Source organism: Chiloscyllium punctatum, chromosome 15, assembly GCF_047496795.1.
Source record: "Chiloscyllium punctatum isolate Juve2018m chromosome 15, sChiPun1.3, whole genome shotgun sequence".
In the NCBI taxonomy this organism is placed as follows: Eukaryota; Metazoa; Chordata; class Chondrichthyes; order Orectolobiformes; family Hemiscylliidae; genus Chiloscyllium; species Chiloscyllium punctatum.
In genome coordinates, this window is record NC_092753.1 from 75745656 (window position 1) to 75765137 (window position 19482).

General features: G+C 40.6%; 1 protein-coding gene across 2 annotated transcripts in view; it reads right to left on the reverse strand.

Moving 5' to 3' along the window:
- Nucleotides 1–19482, reverse strand: part of hunk (hormonally up-regulated Neu-associated kinase) — a 72809-nt gene that overhangs the window by 6945 nt on the left and 46382 nt on the right. For both annotated transcript variants that reach the window (XM_072585495.1, XM_072585496.1), the window contains 3 exons: nt 12172–12340; nt 9493–9573; nt 2009–2147 (listed from right to left, as the gene is read on the reverse strand). In XM_072585495.1, the coding sequence (XP_072441596.1) occupies nt 2009–2147; nt 9493–9573; nt 12172–12340 (389 nt within the window). The remainder of the gene's footprint in view (nt 1–2008; nt 2148–9492; nt 9574–12171; nt 12341–19482) is intronic.

Here is a 19482-nt window from a genome sequence, read left to right on the forward strand (position 1 = left end):
GAAGATTTGTAGCTCAGGTTGAGGTTCTGGATGTAGGTTTGCTCATTGTGCTGGAGGGTTCGTTTTCAGACGTTTCATCACCATACTAGGTAACATCATTATTCACCTTCCGGTGAAGCACTGGTTGTATGGCCTGCTTTTTATATATATATTTAGGGTTCGTTGGGTCAGTGATGTCATTTCCTGTGGTGATGTCATTTTCTGTTCTTTTTCTCAGGGTAAATGGGATCCAAGTCAATGTGTTTGTTGACAGAGTTCTAGTTGGAGGACCATGCTTCTAGGAATTCTCGCGGGTGTCTCTGTTTGGCTTGTCCGAGGATGGATGCGTTGTCCCAGTCGAAGTGGTGTTCTTCCTCATCTAGTAAAGATACTAGTGAGAATGGGTCATGTCTTTTGGTGGCTAGTTGATGTTCACGTATCCTGGTGGCTAGTTTTCTGCCTGTTTGTCCAATGTGGTGTTTATACAGTTCTTGCACAGTAGATTTGTATAAGAAAAACCTTGCAAGACACAGTGGTTAGCACTGCTGCCTCACAGCAGCAGAGACCCGTGTTCAATTCCTGCCTCAGGCAACTCTCTGTGTGGAGTTTGCACATTCTCCTCGTGTCTGCGTGGGTTTCCTCCGCGTGCTCCGATTTCCTCCCACAATCCAAAAATGTGCAGGTTAGGTGAATTGGCCATGCTAAATTGCCTATAGTTTTAGGTGAAGGGGTAAATGTAAGGGAATGGGTCTGGGTGGGTTGCGCTTCGGCGGGTCGGTGTGGACATGTTGGGCCGAAGGGCCTGTTTCCACACTGTAAGTAATCTAGTTTAATCTTATCTAAACTGTAACAGAGGCTCACTGATGATGTTACCTAGTATGGTGACAAAATGTCTGAAAACGAACCCTCCAGCTCAGCGAGCAAACTTACATCCATTTCAATTGCTGTTTGTTGGCATCACTCTAGCTGCTATCATTATACCATTATTACTGCTTGACAAATGTTGACAATTTAGCATAATCACAGTAGGCAGTGGGGAAAGGAAAGAAGCCACTTGTAAACTCAATTGTGATTAACAGATTGAAGAGTTTGTTGAAGGATTGAATGTGGAGTTACCAATAAAAATGATTATTTTTATGAGGGAGGAAGTAGTTGAAGGGATTTACATGGTGTTGAATGGGCTTTCCCAAAACAGAAGGTTTTTATATGACCAAGTCACCACCACAACCCCAGCAACCCTCTCCAGAACAAAGTTCCTGTCACTCAGGGAAGTTTTCCCAAGGTGAGTAATGCAAGCCAAGACATTTCCTGATTTTCCAAACTCACTTTGAATGTGAAAATCCAGGCCATGCTTTTATTTAAAAAGTCTGAGAACTCATATCCCCACCTTCAATGAGTCACGCACATTTGAGTATTCCTAAGACATATTGTGCCTCCTCAGTCTTCCTCCCAGTATGTATTATCTCTTATATTTCTATGTTGAACTTCATTTGTTGTGCTTTCCCTTTCCACCAACCTACATGCTCTTCGAGTCTCTTAATAACTTACTCACCATTTGTTACATTCTTAAGTTTTGTTTCAGATTCAATTTTCAAAACTGTGTTCTGTACCTACAAGTCTAGGTAATCAGCATGTACCAAGGACCACCAGTGCTCTTAGAACTCAAACTCTGAAGATTGAAATACACCACCATTCTTTGATTGCTATCCCATAGGCAATTTTGTATCCAATCTGTATTCCCCTTATTTGGATTTCCGTTATGTTGACAGCCTCATACATGGTATTTTATCAAACACCTTTTGAAAGTTTATGTACAGATGCAGTGCATTCATTCACATTCTTTGTTACCTCATCAAAAAATGAGATCAAGTTAGTCAGCATGATAAAGTTTCCTTTATTAGTCCATGCTTGTCCAATGAGCTTTTAAATTTCTGCTGGATTATGGACCCAGACCTTCCTGTCTCCATATCATCAGAGACTGGATTTATAACTTAACATGAACATCATGATCTCACTGCAATAGGCTTACCTCTCTCAGATTCGGGAACCTTTTTCTCCTTCAGCACAGTTTTACTGGGATTTAAAGCTTTAGAGCCTCTCTCTGCTTTTCTCACAGATGTTTTTTGGAAAAACTCCACTCCTCTTTCTGGATTCTTGGGCTTCTTTTCCTATGGAGATGAAAGTTATATAAAATATCCCTTAAATAAAAATGAAATTTGCAGGACATTATACATTTGTGGAAGGCATGTCCCCATATTCCTCATCCCCAAGTAAGAGTTTTAGATTTTTAAGATCTTGGAATAGTGCAACTAGCATGAATTTCTGAAGATCACAGCAGATTTTCCTTTGTTCAGGATTGTGCAGCAGTTTAATGGTTGATGTTACCAGAGCAACATTATTCTGGGATGTAACAGCATGGCAGCAATGCTTAAACTTGAGAGGCGTTGTTTTTACCCATCGAGCTTTTCCTGAATCTTACAATTGAAGGCATCCTGAAGATTGCCCATGGGATTTGTAAAAGAAGTAGCAAAGAAACAGAAAATAGAAGAGACACAAATGTGAGATTATTTTAACACTTATCTTAAAAAAGTTATCAATGCAAGTAAAATTACATGAAGTATTAGAGGCTCTGTTTCATAGTTGAGGGCTGTGCAGAGCAAAATATACATAGAAAACAAGGAGAACATAAAAGAATGTAATGTACAGGAGAGGTCTGATAATGGAGCACAGATGATGGAGTGAAAGCTACACTGTCTGTGTCACATGAAGATCAGAGAGGCAACACAGTGGGGAAGAGCTGGCCAAGGATAAAATGTCCAGATATTTGGCAGCTGTCTTGAGATAACAGAATGGCTGTACCATGAAAGTATGATGGCAGTCCTTTGGGAACTTCTCAAAAGACAGCAATTTTTAATGCTAGCACTGTCATAAAGTTGTTGAGTTGTCATTTAAAAAGGGCATATTAGCTTTCAAATTATTGCGTGAAAAAAGAGTAACTGGTATAAAGAGATACACACACTGTCCAATTATATTAATTAAGCATGTATGGGTAAATTAGGAGAAATATTTACAAAACAATTTATCCAGGTAATGCTTGGCAGAACGAGTTTCAAGACAAGTCTAAATCAAAAGCACTGTGGAGATGTTTCCAATGTTTTCATGTAGAAAGCCTCAATTGCTACTTAGTAGCCACCACCTTCAGACCAACAATGGCAATCCAAGTTCAAGCACTAAGACCTGTCTTAACTTCCTCCCAGGAATGCTGCATTGTGGGCAAGTTGTGCCAGAATGTCAAGAACAGCAGCATCGCCCTGACTACAGCAGCCATCAAACAAGAAGTTGTGTATTTTCCTACATTATTATATCAGGTGGTGGGAGTGATATAGGAAGAGATCAACATGAACTGCTGGTGACTAACTCCAGCATCAAGCAAAGAAGCTCAACTTTAACCTGGATTATAAGTAAGAGTGGGATGGGAAGCCCAGTTTTTCTTCCACAGGCCCTGCAGCCAGCAATGATATTGTTCTTAAATGTTATACTTACATTGGTTCTTAAACAATCAGTGTATTTTCTCATTGTCTTCCTCTTGCTCTGTTCAAGTTCACCATTCACTACCAATTTTCATAAGTGTGAGCTAAAGGACTTTAGTTGTCTCTTCACAGTATATGTTAATGATTTAGATAAGGGAACTAAATGTAATATCTCTAAATTTGTAGATGACGCATAGCTGGGTGGGAGGGTGAGCTGTGGGGAGGGTGCAGTGATGTTATAATGGACAGGCTGAGTAACTTAAAAAAATACAACGCAGATGCAGTATAATGTGGACAAACACAAAGTTATTCACTTTGGTCGCAAAAATAGGGAGGGAGATTATTATTTGAATAGCTGTAAATTGAAAAGGGGGAGTCTTCATCGATTCTTGGGTGTCCTAGTGCACCAGTTGATGAATGTAAATGTGCAGGTGCAGAGGCAGTGTAGAAAGCAAACTGTATATTGACTTTGAAAAGAAAATTCAAGTCCAGGAGCAAGGATGTCTTGCTGTGATTATGCATGGCATTGGTGATGCTACACCTGAAATATTGTGTACAGTCTTAGTCTCCTTATCTAAGTTCTTGCTGTAGACGGAATGCAGGCAAATTGATTGCTGGGATGGCAGGACTGATGCATGAGGAGAGATTGGATTGCTTAAGATTATATTAATTGACTACAGTTCAGCCTTCAACACTACTATCACCGCGAGACTGATTACTAAACTTAGTGATCTCGGACTAAGCCCCACTCTCTGCAACTGGATCCGCAGTTTCCTGACCCACAGGTGAAGATTGGGGTCAATATTTCATCCTCACTAACATTCAACACCAGAGCCCCCCAGGGGTGTGTACTCAGCCCCATTATCTACTCACTGTATACCCATGACTGTGTCATCAAATATCAGACTATTGCCATTTACAAGTTCGCTGATGACACCACCATAGTCGATTGAATCTCAGATGGCGACGAAACAGACTACAGACGGGATGTGGAACACCTGGAAAAATGGTGCACTGAGAACAACCTCACTCTCAATGCCGACAAAACTACGGAACCCATTAGTGACTTTCAGCAGGATGCTGTTCATGCCCCCCTACACATTAACAGCACAGAGGTGGAATGAGTGGAGAGTGTCAAGCTCCTGGGAGTGGTCATCCACAACAAACTTTCTTGGATTCTTCATGTGGATGCACTGATTACAAAGGCCCAACAATGTCTCTTCTTCCTCAGGCAGCTGAGGAAATTCAGCATGACAGCAAATACCCTTGCCAATATTTATAGGTGCACCATCGAGAGCATTTTGTCTGGATGTATCACTACCTGGTATGGCAACTGTACCATTCAAGATCGGAGGCGGTTACAGAGAGTGGTGAACTCAGCCTGGACAATCACAAAGGCCAACCTCCCTTCTAAAGGAATCCATCTACCAGGCCCGCTGTCCAGGAAAGGCCAACAGCATTCTCAAAGATCCATTCCACCCTGGCAACGCTTCTCGACAACCTCTACCATCGGGGAGAAGGTACAGAAGCCTGAACACACGCACCAGCCGGTTTCATAACAGTTTCTACCCTACTGTTGTTAGGATACTGAATGGACTCACAAACTCTTAACATTCACCTATACTTGTGTTTTTGTTTTTGTCACTGTTTACCTATTATTTACTTATCTATGCTATTTAACTCTGTGATCTGCCTGTATTGCTCGCAAGACAAAGGTTTTCACTGTGCCTCAGTACACATGACAATAAATTCAATTCAAATTCAAATATATTCACTCGAGTTTAGAAGAAGGGAAAATCTCATAGAAACCTGAAAGATTCCAGCAGGACTAGACAGGTTATATGCAGAGAGGATGTTCCCAATGGTGGGGGAGTTTGAACCAGAGGTCATATTTTAGGGATAAGGGGTAAATAGTTTAGGACTGAGATAAGGAGAAATTTCTTCGCCAAAAGAGTGGTGAGTCTGTGGAGCTCACTAGCATAGAAAGTGGTTGAGGCCATAACATGTGTTTTCAAAAAGGAGGTAGATATAGCTCTTGTAGCTAAAGGGATAAAGCGATATTGGGGGAGGACAAGATTAGGGTATTGAATGCATTGATCAGTCATGATCATATTGAAAAGTGCAGCAGGCTCAAGGGGTTAAATGGCCTGCTCCTGCTCCTACCTTCTATATTTCTAAGTGAACATCTGCTCAAACTAATCCCATGGATTTACTGCCCTCAAAATGTCATTAGTTATGGATGTTATCTGACGAATGTCCATCATATGTCTCAGAAAGTATGCCTCTGCAGTATTTAGGTAAAAACAATGACTGCAGATGCTGGAAACCAGATTCTGGATTAGTGGTGCTGGAAGAGCACAGCAGTTCAGGCAGCATCCGAGGAGCAGTAAAATCGATGTTTCGGGCAAAAGCCCTTCATCAGGAATAAAGGCAGAGCCTGAAGTGTGGAGAGATAAGCTAGAGGAGGGTGAGGGTGGGGAGAAAGTAGCATAGATTTGCAGTGGGAGAGGGACTCCCTGAGATTCTTGTAGAGAGAGGAGGAAAACTTCTTCAAGGCAGGCTGCCTTTCTCCCCACCCCCACCCTCCCCTAGCTTATCTCTTCACACTTCAGGCTCTCTGCCTTTACTCCTGATGAAGGGCTTTTGCCCGAAACGTCGATTTTATTGCTCTGCAGTATTTAGTTTAGTTTTCAGTGTCTTGCTGATATTCCAACTTTCACATTGATATAGTAATGTTGAGCAGATGTAGCATTTTAGTAATTTTAGGGAGATAAGCATTGTGATGAATTAATGGAAGGTTTGAGAGAAGATGACATTTATAAAGAGGAAGCGCTAGAGAATTGGTGCAGTGTCTCTCTAAATTCAGACCAGAAGATAACAATACTTCTCTGAAAGAGACATTAATTTTGACAAATGGCTGTTTAATTTTGGTGAAATGCTAGTTTAGCTCTTGATTAAAAGTTTGAATGTCATTATGTTATTTCTTTCTTTTAAGACCATCAATTAATCAATTGCAAAGTATAAAATGAATTCAAATGCATTATTTTCAATGCAAAATTCAATACTTTCCACAGGAACATGTCCCTGGACCTATTTCAACATCTGTAATTCCCTTTCAAGTCTTAATTTAATTTGTTTTATTCTTCTCCCATACAACTGAAAGAATGCTGGACACACCCAGTGTTAAGTTACAATCCTGCATAACTACTTGTTTTCAAATGTCACAGGCTTGTTATCAGGGCCATTCTCGAATTGCCAGTTTTCTGTGGCCTCTGTCAGCTTTTCTTTGAAAGCTGTTGGTCTGGTTGTACTAGTTATCTAGATTAGCATGTGTGTTCGTAATTACAGCACATCAGTCTCAGCACACCCCCACTTGTGCCTGATTTTAGTGTGGATTTAGCTATTAGGAAAAGCCGGGTTTGCTTTCAGAGGCTCCAGACAATCCAGCCGAAGAGACGAAACAGTTCCTTTTAGGATATTTATCTAAAGCACTGGAGATGGGATTTAAAGCACAGGAACATGAAACTACAGTACAGCTGCTCTTTATAGAAATCCCATAAATATTTGAGGAGACTGCAGAGCAAACGAAAGAGTTGACTCTTCAGGCCAAATGCTTAAAAACAGAAATACCCCGACTGAAGAGCAGCTGCAAACTGTTTGCTGCACTGCTTCAGGCAAACTCGATGGTGACTGGACAAAAGGAGCAGTCTACTCAGCGAAGCAAGTAAAAGACAGCTTTTTGTAAGCACCTATAAATTCTACCTAAAGCTGATAGGGGACAGTTTTCATCTCAACAGATGGAGCAAATAGCATAGCAAAACAATAAGGGTTGAATTGTTTCCAAAAACAACAAAAAACAATTAATTATGAGCTATGCAGGAGTCTTCAAAAAGTCTCTTTATGGCACTCAGTCCTTTCTACTACACCCTCTTGGCATTAATATCCTGGAAAGTGCAGCTATACATGCCTGTCATAATTTTGGTGTTGCCTCAAAATTGAGAGAAAACTGCCAACTCTTGCAGAGAGCAATCAGCTTTCCCGACCAATCTGGGTTGTGCTAGAATATCTAAGAATCGAATAGAATACAAGAATGGAATTCTCTCCTGGGCACATTACTGTAAACAACTCAGGGAACAAAAAAAAGGGAGCAGAAAAAAATTCTGCTTTGGTTTAATTTGTTGGTTACAGTACTCTTGTAGCATGAGAAAGGCAGTTTGACTTACAGTCATGGATCATCTGATTAGGAAAAGAAGAATTTGTTCAAGTTCCTGTTGCCGTGGGAAGGGGATCGACTACAAGAATGGACATGCTGGGTGACCAGTGGTGAGAACATAGGAGCGAAATTGCTGGTGATCATGTGGTGTAACCTTGCAACAGATTTGTAAATATTAATCAGATATATGTAAGACCCAACTCATCCTTGTAATCACAATGGTCAGAGCGCAACATGCTACCAGGTACTAATGAGTCCAATTCATGATTTCTAAAATATGACTGACAAGTAAAACGCAAATAATCAATCTTTTTTAGATTACTTACAGTATGGAAACAGGCCCTTTGGCCCAACAAGTCCACACTGACCCTCTGAAGAGTAACCCACCCAGCTCCATTCCCCTACCCTATATTTACCCTTGGCTAACACAACAAACAATTTAGCATGGCCAATTCACCTGACCAGCACATCTTTGGAGGAAACTGAAGCACCTGGAGGAAAGCCACACAGAGAACATGCAAACTCCACACAGACAGTCAACCAATACAGGAATTGAACCCGTGTCCCTGGTGCTGCGAGGCAGCAGTGCTAACCACTGAGCCACTGTGCCACCCCTTGACAGAGTGTTTGGGAGACCAAATTCAAGGGCTTTGGCAATTGAAACACTTGTATTCTGAGAAAAGCAAGGGTTTTAGTAAGTACAATCTTAGACATGCAAACATTTTTAATAAAATCATACTTACAAGTCAGATTGGAAAGTTATACAGTACTGCTTACAGTTTGATTGTAAAGGCCTTTCATCAAGGCAGCTACGCCATCAGTCATACACAATAGGAAGGGGTATTACAACTTACAACAAAATCACTGAATCTCCACCTATTTCAGGCATGGTAGATTTGACTCAAATTCAGCGCATTTGTAGCCTTTTGTACATACTGCACATTTTTAACAATTGCCAGTATGTTTATTAGATATAACACTATATTCATCTGTATGTACACTAAGTATCATGCTTTGTGGGTACAGTTATTTGACTGATCCATTCTATTCTAATTTTTATTGCTACCAGCCCCTTACTATTAATTTTTTTACTTTATCTCTATTTATTTTTATGATATAATGTTATTCATTATAAAAGGAATCTTAAAAAACATGTGAACTAATACTCTGTTTCCTCGTCACACTTGTCAGATCTGTGAAGTGGACTCTGTCCAAATGGACAACATAATGCAAGTTCTCCAAAAATTACATTAAATGATTTTTGTTTTGCTAATTTGGTTACAAAAGTGGTTGAACATTAGACTGTCTCTGGGAAAAAAAATTATGTTACATTTGATGGAATTGCAGTTGTTGTCTACGCTGCATTTGTAGCATTGACGGGCACTTCAGGAGGCTACCAAATTTGTCAGTGATTGACAATAAGGGGCACTCATTCCTCTGACTCCACGCAGCTTGAGTGCTTTCTATTCCCTGCAGTGATTCACAGCACTGGCAGCCTCAGCAATACTGAGAAGAGGTTTCCCAATATAACTAAAACATTACATTTCCTAAAACTGAAAACAACTGTTTAAGGAATTCCAAATGTAATAACTTTCAGATAGTAGATTACTGAAATCAAAACAAAATTAGGTATTTTCTGTTCAAGGTAGATCAGTCCAGACTAACACCTTTAGTCAAAAGTAGTAATGTAGATGTAAATGGAAATTGTGAATGCCTATAGAAATAAACACAGACAAAGAAAATGAACAGATAAACCTGTAGACGTTTTACCTCCTGTATTCCCTTGAGCCTGTACTTATCAGACTGATGCAGCAGATTCTTGTAGCAAATACCATTTGCAAAGTCTCGTTTCTATAATGAAAGAAAAATAGGGTTAATATAAGAATATTGGGAGAAGATTTCCTCCATTTGTTTGGCAAAGTAAAGCAATGAGCGTGTCTGTGAAAAAGGCATTAAGTTCTTCAACACAATCCATCTTCCTCTAATACCTATTTACTTAAAAATGTACTTTGCAGAAGCAATCTCCTTGGATCTGTGCCAGGACGTTCTGATCAACTGGACCAAGACCCAGGAAAACATCCCTTTCCTTTCTTATGAGTAGTTGAGAATATTTTGTTGTATTGAATTAATGTTGTTTTTAAAACGTGTATTCAAACATTTTCTACTGAAGATCAACAAAGTAATTGTGTGTCATTAACTATGAATCACTCTCAGGGTCTTGTTTAAAAAACAGTTGCGAAGAACTTGGAATGATTTCAATGGTTTCCTTTACTCAGTCTTTTAGTTGTTTCTTGGCTTTAGCAGTAACTGCTGAGGAAAGAGTGACTGAGAACAACAAGTAAGGATGTGATTAGTGATACAGAGCACCTCTCTAGTTTTAGAACCTCATCAGAATATGAGTTAAATTAACATTTGTACTGTCTGACTATGAACCTGACTATACTTCCAACCACGCCTCTTAAAGCTATGGCCGATACATGCTGTCTGAACAAGAGATTATGCAGATGTTTATCAGTCTCATATTCACTAACATTTTATATTTTCTGAAGGTTTATTAACAATAACACTAGAGTATAATGTATTGCAAAAGTCTGTTATGAGGAAAGGAGAAAGTGAGGACTGCAGATGCTGGAGATCAGAGCTGAAAATGTGTTGCTGGAAAAGCGCAGCAGGTCAGGCAGTATCCAAGAAGCAGGAGAATCGACGTTTCGGGCATGAGCCTGAGGAAGGGCTCATGCTCGAAACGTCGATTCTCCTGCTCCTTGGATGCTGCCTGACCTGCTGCGCTTTTCCAGCAACACATTTTCAGCTCTGTTATGAGGAAAGGCATGCTTATAAAAAAAGGGCACTCACAACTAATCTGAAAACAGCCAGTAAATACTGACATTAATAATTGCAAGTGCAAAAGCACAAACAAGATACTACAGATGTTTTCATTGATGTGTGTCTGCATGACTCAACAAACACACATAGGAGGAGCGGTCAAATTGTCATTACTTTAATACAAACATAACTGGAGGGGAAGAGGGAAAAGTTTACATGGTCAGTGTTTTGTTGGTCATGTTTACAATCTTGAACCCTGGAGTTTCCTCTTTTGATGAATGAATTTAAGGAATAATCGAATTAAAATGTCATACTCTAGAATGATAATTTGAGAATATGATATAAAGAATTCACTATCCCTCAACTCAACATCAGTAAAACAGAATATCTGGCAAAATAAAAACTGAAAGAACTGTCAATGCTGGAAATCAGAAACAAAAACAGAAATTGCTGGGACCGCTCAGCAGGTCTGGCAGCTTCTATGGAGAGAAACCAGAGTTAATGTTTTGGGCCCAGTGACCCTTCCTCAGAACTCCCTCAGAATATCTGGCAATATCATTATGTAATTTATGGGGTGTTTCAGTGCACAATTTGCCTGCTCCATCTTCTATATTACGATTGTGATTACATTTTGAAACTACTTCACCAGTGTAAGGCTCTTTAAGACATACTGAGGTCATGCTAGGTGCTATATATAATGCAAATTTTTCTTTCTACCTACTTCACACATAATCAGACAAAAGTATTGCTGAGGTATCATGATTCAACCTTATTTAACCAGTATCCAAACACACAGAGAAAGTGAGGATTACTAATGCTGGAGATCAGAGTTGAAAAGTGTGGTGCTGGAAAAGCACAGCAGGTCAGGCAGCATTCGAGGAGAGGAGAGTTGACATTTCGGGCAGAAGCCCTTCATCAGGAACATTGACTCTCCTGCTACTCAGATGCTGCCTGACCTGCTGTGCTTTTCCAGTGTCACACTTTTAGACTCCAAACACACAGAGGTAACTAAAATAACTGACAACAGCAGGAGCCTTGGCTAATTTTCCTTTACCCCTGAAGTGGTTGGAGTGGGTTACAGCTCCACTCAGGGAATCTGAATCTGGGCTTCATATTCTTTCACATGTGTTGCAGTTTGAAACTCTGTACAGTGCTGACAGATGCTCTTCCCACCCACCATTGGGAAATTTTGAAGGAATTTACAAGGGGATACTCAGCTGTTTGACTGCATTAGGAATACACCTTCGTTGGTTATCAAGTTCTAGACTGGGACTGGAACCGGGATGTGTTTGAGGCAGTGCTACCTATTCTATTGTAAGCCTTCCCACCTTTAAGTGTTGATGTTAAATGCAAAGGACTATCTGAGATTGCGCAGCGCAGAATGTGGTTCAAAAGTTAGATTGTGTAGTCTGTGATTCAATTAACTACTGTATTAACTAGCTATGCTATGTCTTACGCTAAAATAATTTGCAAGATATTTCTGGCCAGTTAATACTTCTTACCTTAAATATTCTTTCTGAAAAGACAACTCACTGCTCAGATTAGATTTAGATTAGATTCCCCACAGTGTGGAAACAGGCCCTTCAGCCCAACAAGTCCACACTGACCCACCGAATCATTACTTACTTGGATACTTTTAAAATAGTAATCCAACTTCTTGTTCAGCAGAAAATAAATGGAAAGGATGTGTGAAGCTCGGTTTGCCAGCACAGTGTTTACCACCTCAGTACGTTTATATCCCAGCTTCTCAGTCATGTGAAGCAGCACATTCTGATTCAAGTCTCCAGGGTGAAGCCTGAGTAAGTAGAAATAATCAGGTAATTACTAACTATTGTTACGACACAGCAGAATGGCAGAGTAATCATATTATTGAACTAACTGCCAAATGTTTTTGACTAACAATGTATGAGTCCCAGCAATAGTAAACAGTCATTAATGGTCAATAGTTTAGATAGATATCTATAACGAAGAATGGATCGTTACCACAACATATTATTCCTACGTTTTAATGGAAGCATCAGGCTGTGCCAGCAATGTGTTCCTGGTTATCTTATTGTTATGAAATTGAATAGTTTCTCATTACAATGGTATTTCATTGTCTTAAAAGGGTGCGATGGATAGGCGAAATAATTTTAGGCTGCTCAGTATGACTTCAATGGTGCAAGTGATTAAAATCTATTCTGAGGGATAGGATAAACTATCACTCTGAAAGGCATGGAATAATCTGGGATTGTCAGCATGGTTTTGTTAAGGGAAGGTCATGTTTTAGTAACTCAGTTGAATTTTTTGAGGAAGTGATAAGAAGTGATAAGTAGTGCAGTGGATGATGTCTACATGGATCTTAGCATGGCATTTACCAAGGTTCCACACAGCAAACTGGTCAAAGAAATTAAAAGTACGTGGGATACAAAGGGATTGTGGCAAATTGGATCCAAAATTGGCTCAGTAATAGGAAACAGAGGATAGTGATTGATGAATGGTTTAAATGAACGGAAAGAGATTTCCAGTGGTGTCAGTGTTGGCTCCTTGCTTGTTTGTCATTGTTATAATAATGACTTGGACTTGAATACAGTTTTAAGAATTTGCAGATGATACAAAAATTAGCTGTGTGGTTGATAGTGAAAAGGATAGCTATCAACTCCAGAATGAGATGAATGGGTGGAAAAGTGACAAATGGAATTCAATCTGGACTAGTGTGATTAATGCGTTTCAGGAAGGCAAATAAAGCTACAGAAAACACAGTAAATAGGAGAATATTGACAGCAGTTGAGAGACCTTAGACAGCATATCCATCTGTCCTTGAAGAAGTTCAGACTGGTAGACAAGTTGTTAAAGAAAACTTATGGAATGCTTTCCTTGATTGGAGAAGCTATAGAATAGATGGGATGTAATGTAGGAATGGTATAAAATGAAGATTAGGCCATTGTTGGAAATTGTGTATAGTTCTGGTCATTGCATTACAGCAAGGTCATAACTGCTTTGGAGAGAGTAAACAGGAGATTTATAAGAATGTTGCCAGGAATAAAAAATTGAAGCTGTGAGGAAAGATTGAATAGGTTGGGATTGCTTTCCCTAAAAGAGGAGGTTGAGAATGATTTAGTTGACATGTAAAAAATTAAGATGGGCTTGGATAAAGTAGACAGCAAAGATCTGTCTCCCCCAGAGGACAGCTCCATTACCAGGGTGCATGGATTTAAGGTGAATGCTGGAAGGATTAGAGCGGACATAGAGTGGTGGGTGCCTGGGATTCACTGCCTGGTGCTAGAGGCAGAAATGCACAACTCATTTAAAAGGAAGTTGGATATGCACCTGAACGGCTGTAACCTGTCAGGCTACAGGGAAGGTGCTGGAAGGTGGGATTCAAAAAGGCAGCTCGTTTCTCTTCAGCTGACGCAAACACAATGTTCTGAATGGTCTCTTTCTGTGCCATAAATTTTCCATGGTTCTATGGATTCAGAATTCTAAGTTTTAGATTCTGATTCTGAATTCCAGTTTCTGAACCAAATTCAAGTTTTAAAGAATTTTACTTTTCTAATTTAGTAATTTTAGATTTCGATTTTAAATGTTTCATTGGTGGATCTCCCGTGGAATTGTTCACAGACCACAGATGTGACATATAGTCATTCACTTGGCTTTTTCCTTTAAGACTCTTGCTGTACATTGAGGAACTGTAGTGAATTAGAAATCATTGAGATCAGAATTGTTTTGATGTGCTAATGGCTAAACTACATCCTTTATCAGGTACATTCTACACAACAGCATTAGCAATGGAGAGTTCACTTTGCGGAAAGACATATCAGAGAGCTAGGAACAAAGATATGAGCTATAAACTGAGCATTCTGGCTTCCACATTCATTTAATTTCTCTCTCCCAATCAGCAAGGTTGGGTGCTGGGAGTGCTAACTATTAAATGTACTACGTATGGATTGCTCTTCAATAGCACTATGCATAAGGATGCAAGTCCTAATGCAGTCTTCTATTGGAATATAGTCTCATCTCAGAATCCAGAACCCTGTTTAATATTTTACATTTTAGGCCTGGGTTTATATTACGCTGTCATTTTGGTTTATTAAGTAGTGCTAAGTACTGCAGGCTAGTGCAATTTAGAAATCAGAGACAGTTTGGAGAGGGTAGGATTTAACATGGTTAGTTATGTGGAGAGACTGCAGAAGCTGGAAATGGGTACGTGGGGGAATATGAGAGTGCACAAGGGAATAGGCTGCATGGATGTAGCATTTGAGTGGTTGGAGGAGTGAGGATTGACGGTTTTCAAGAGCAAAACAGGGTCATTAAACCCTGTGGTGTTCCAACCTGACAACTTACAACTGCAACTTACCCATCCTCAACTATTAACATCCCTGGGGTTACCATTAACCAGCAACTCAATTGGACTCACAAGATAAATACAGTGGTTACAACAGCAGGTCAGAGGCTCGGAATACTGCAGCATGCATTTCATCTCCTGACTCCTCAACATCTATTCACCATCTACAAGGCACAAGTCAGGAGTGTGATGGAATACTTCCCACTTGCTTGGATGAGTGCAGCTCCAACAACACTCAAGAAACTTGACACCATCCAAAGCAGCCCACTTGATCGGCACCACACCGACATCCACTCTCTCCACCTCGAAGGACAAGGGCAGGAGATACATGGGAACACCACCACCTACACATTCCCCTCTAAGCCACTCACCACCCTGACTTGGAAATATATCGCTGTTCTTTCACAGTCACTCGGTCAAAATCCTGGAATTCCCTATTGTAGGTCAAGCTGAAGCAAAGGGACTAACACTTTCTTAAGTGCAACTAGGGATGTGCAATAATTGCTAGGCCAAGAAGCAACGCCTACATCTTGTGAGTGAATAAAACAAACCTGAGGACCTGCCGTCTTTGTTATCACCTCAGGCTTATAATTAGAGGCTCACGCCTCCAGGAAACAATATATGGAGGGAAAGGACCATTTTAAAGGAGGGAGGTCTGTCAGATTGGAATACTTCTCAACTCGACTGCCCTGTCCCCTCCATGGCAGTTTTCTCTGCAGTAATGGTGTAGTATGCCTATCTTCCCCTGCCACTGCAGGTATTTTACCCATGACAGAGAAGGCAAACATGAGCATGCTGCTAAGGATAAGAGGGTCCCTGTTGGTGGGCCATATTTTCACCTTTAAAGGCAGCCATCTAACAGCTTCCCCCAATCATATGTTTGCCCTCTCCAACCACCACCCTGTCAATCCTGAACTCTCATTCCATCACATGGATCTGCCAACCTAAGACCCCAACCCTAATGTAAGCCCAAGTTAATGGCGTCTCCCCTTTAGGCATTGCCTGGGGACCCATTACACCCAATTTTACTGCTGGGTCAAGTGAGCACCTAATCATCTGATTCCATGTAAAATTCATCCCCATATTATCAGAACTCAGCACACTTAAAAATTATAACTACAAAGCAACAATTACATTTTTTTTGTTAACTTCAGTTTTTAAATGAGTTTATGTTAGAAAATTGTAAATGTCAGTTTTAGTTCCAGTGAACTTCTTAGCAGGAAGTAAGAGCAGCCAGACAGAGAATTTGGTTGATAAGTATTCAGCTACAAGTTTCCTTTATCCCAGTCTCATATAGATATAATACAGCTGTCTTCCTGTGGATTAACCCCTCCAAGGACATCAGGATAGAGTGCAGGCTCTGAGCTCTTTTGGAACTCGTGTTTTAGCAATTGATTGTATGAGGTCTGACTTTCAAACATGGATTGTCACTTAGCTGAGGTAAAAATAGTAATAAAGAGGGGTGTTAGGACGCCGAAAGGCTTTGCTTTGCAAATACCCTTGAACCAACAATCTGGGCCACAGTTACCTTCTATCCTGTGTCTAATCCTGAGCACACATCGAATTATTATTATCATTAAATCTGTGTAATTGTTGATAAAAATGTTTCCTATCCAAGACAATGAATGCCTTTCAATCTCTATGTCTTGTGGAATAGCACACAAATGTGTAATTAAAAATACCCATTCCCTGACTGAAATGATCAGGATTACACTGTCAGCTTTCTTTATAAAGATGGATAGAGGAGTTCACAATAGACATATTCACACAAACGTGCAACATAAACTTCAGCTGGGATTTTTCATTCTGGAGTTAAAGTTTAGCTGCAGGCATCACATCTGCCACAGTCTGTGATTCTCAGGCAATCTCTTGCTCTTCAGCTAATTTCATATGGTCAGCAGATTCCAGCATGAGCTCAAGGGTAAATCTTTTGTGCTATTGCCCCTGCTGTCTCCTCGCTGCAAGCCAAGAGCTCCAGAACAGACAGTGAACATCGTTCCTACCACTTCCTGGAGATGTCTATCAAGTATCATCAGATAGCTGCATGCTTACATATTGCCTCAATGAGGCTCTAGCCTATTTGGGCCAGAAAAGGAGTCCTTCTTCCCTCTCAGGGGTGAAACGAGCCCTTCAGATATGGGCTGCCTGAGCTGAGGGTGTGCAGGAGGTCGGCACCTCTAGAAGGTACCAGCACGATGGGATCCAGCATAGGAATTAGAGGAATGGTCTCCTTCACCCCACAAGGGGATTGCCACCATCTTCTCAAAGCAACCACACACTCAAAGGGCCATCATTGACTCTAACTCTGCTACAGTACAGCCATGTCCACCTCACAATCACATATATGATGGGCACTAAAGGGCTGTTAATATTATGCGGATAATTTTCTAATGCTTTTTGGGTACTGGGCTCCCTACTTTCTCCCTGGGAGGGCACACCAGCCGACAGGACTATGAATGCTTCCCAAGTGCTTGTGGACACATTCCCATTACACTCAGCCGTCTCTTTTTCCCTCCAAATCAAACTGACACATGAAAGGAGAAGACTGAGACTGCCAGCGGCCTTCCAGATCTTCACATCCTATGGACACATTAATAGCTGGTAAAATAAAATTGAGCTTTTTGGGAGTGAAAAGGAGTTTTATACATGGAAGCAGAAGATACAGCTAAGGCATTAAATCAATATCTTGCATCTGTCTATACCAAGGAAGCAGATGGTACTCAGGCCATGGAGAAATCCTGTCCCTGGAGGGATTCAAAATTAATAAAGCAGAGAAATCAGATAGACCGTCTGCCCCAAGACCAAATGAGATGAATCCAAATATACTGAAGGAAGTGAGAATGGGAATTGCAGAAGCACTGGTCATAATCTTTCAGTCTTCCTTGATTTTGAGGTGGTGCTATAGGACTGGACAATTATAAACATTACACCCTAGTTCTAAAAAGGATCTAAGAATAAGCCCAGCAATGATGGATCAGTACGTTTAAGTTTGGTGGTGGGAAAACGTCTAGGAATAATATCCTGGGATAAAATTGACAGTGATCTGGACAAAGCTGGGTTAATTAAACACAGCCAACCTAAATTTCTTAATTGAAAATTGTGTTAACTAAGTTTTGTGAAGAGCTAACAGAGAGGGTTAATGATGATAATGCTGATGATGTGATGTACATGGACTTCCAAGAGGTCATGATGTGGAGGTGTTTGATGCAGTGCTGCACAACAGACCTGTGGTGAAACTTCCAACTTACTGAATAAAAGGGACTTAACAACATGAATACAAATTGTCTGTGTGATTGGAAAGACAGGATAATTGTCAAATGGATATTTTTCAGGGTGGAGGATGTTTTATGGTGGAGATCTCAAGGGGCTCAGTATTGGGACCCGTGCTCCTCCTGATAGATAGAAATGTAGAAAATAGGAGGAGGAGGTATTCAGTCCTTTGATCCTGCCCTGACATTCAGTATGATCATGGCTGATCTTCCAACTCAGAAACCTGTTCCCACTTTTTCCTACTACCCTTTGATACTTCAAGCCCTAAGAACTGTATCTAACTCCTTCTTGAAAACACTTAATGTTTTGGCCTCAGCCACTTTCTGTGGCAAAAATTTCCACATGCTCTCCACTCTCTGGGGAAGAAACGTTTTCATATCTCAGTTGTAAATGGACTACCCAACATTCTTAAACTGTTAGCTTTGATTCTAGACTCCCTGGTCATCAGGAACGTCCTTATGCTTACCCAGACCAGTCCTGCTAGCATATTATCGGTTTCGCTGAGATCCCGCCTCATTCTTCTGAACTCCAGTAAATGCCATCCAAACTAATCCAGTCTTTCTTCATACGTTAGTCCTGTCATCCCAGAAATCAGTCTAGCAAATCTTTGTTGCACTCCTTCCAAAGCCTGTGCTCATTCCTCAGATACAGAGTTCAAAACTACACACAATACTCCAGGTGTGGTCTCACTAAGGCTGTTGTAAGGTCCTGTACTTGAATCTTCTTGCTATGAAGGACAACGTACAGTTTATATATAATAATGATTTACAGCTTGGTGTGTAAAATCATAGAGATGTACAGGATGGAAACAGACCCTTTGGTACAATTCATCTACGTTGGCCAGATATTCTAAATAAATCTAGTCCCATTTATCAGCATTTAACCCATATCCCTCCAAACCCTTCCTATTCATATGCCCATCCAGATGCCTTTTAAATGTGGCAATTGCATCAGCCTGCACCACTTCCTCTGGCAGCTCACTCCATACATACACCACCGTCTGCATGAATAGATTGCTCCTTAGGTCCCTTTTAAATGTTTCCCTCGCACACCTTAAACCTATGCCCTCTAGTTCTGGACTCCCCCACCCCAGGGTAAAGACCTTGTCTACTTACCCTATCCATGCTCTTCCTGATTTTGTAAACCTATATAAGGTCACCTCTCAGCCCCCGATGCTCCAGGGAAAATAACCCAAACCTATACAGCCTTTGTCTATAGCTCAAATCCTCCAATCCTGGCAATGTTCAATGTTCTTGTAAATCTTTTCTGAACTCTTTCAAATGTCACAATATCCTTCCTATAGTGAGGAGACCAGAATTGCACACAAAATTCCAAAATGGCCG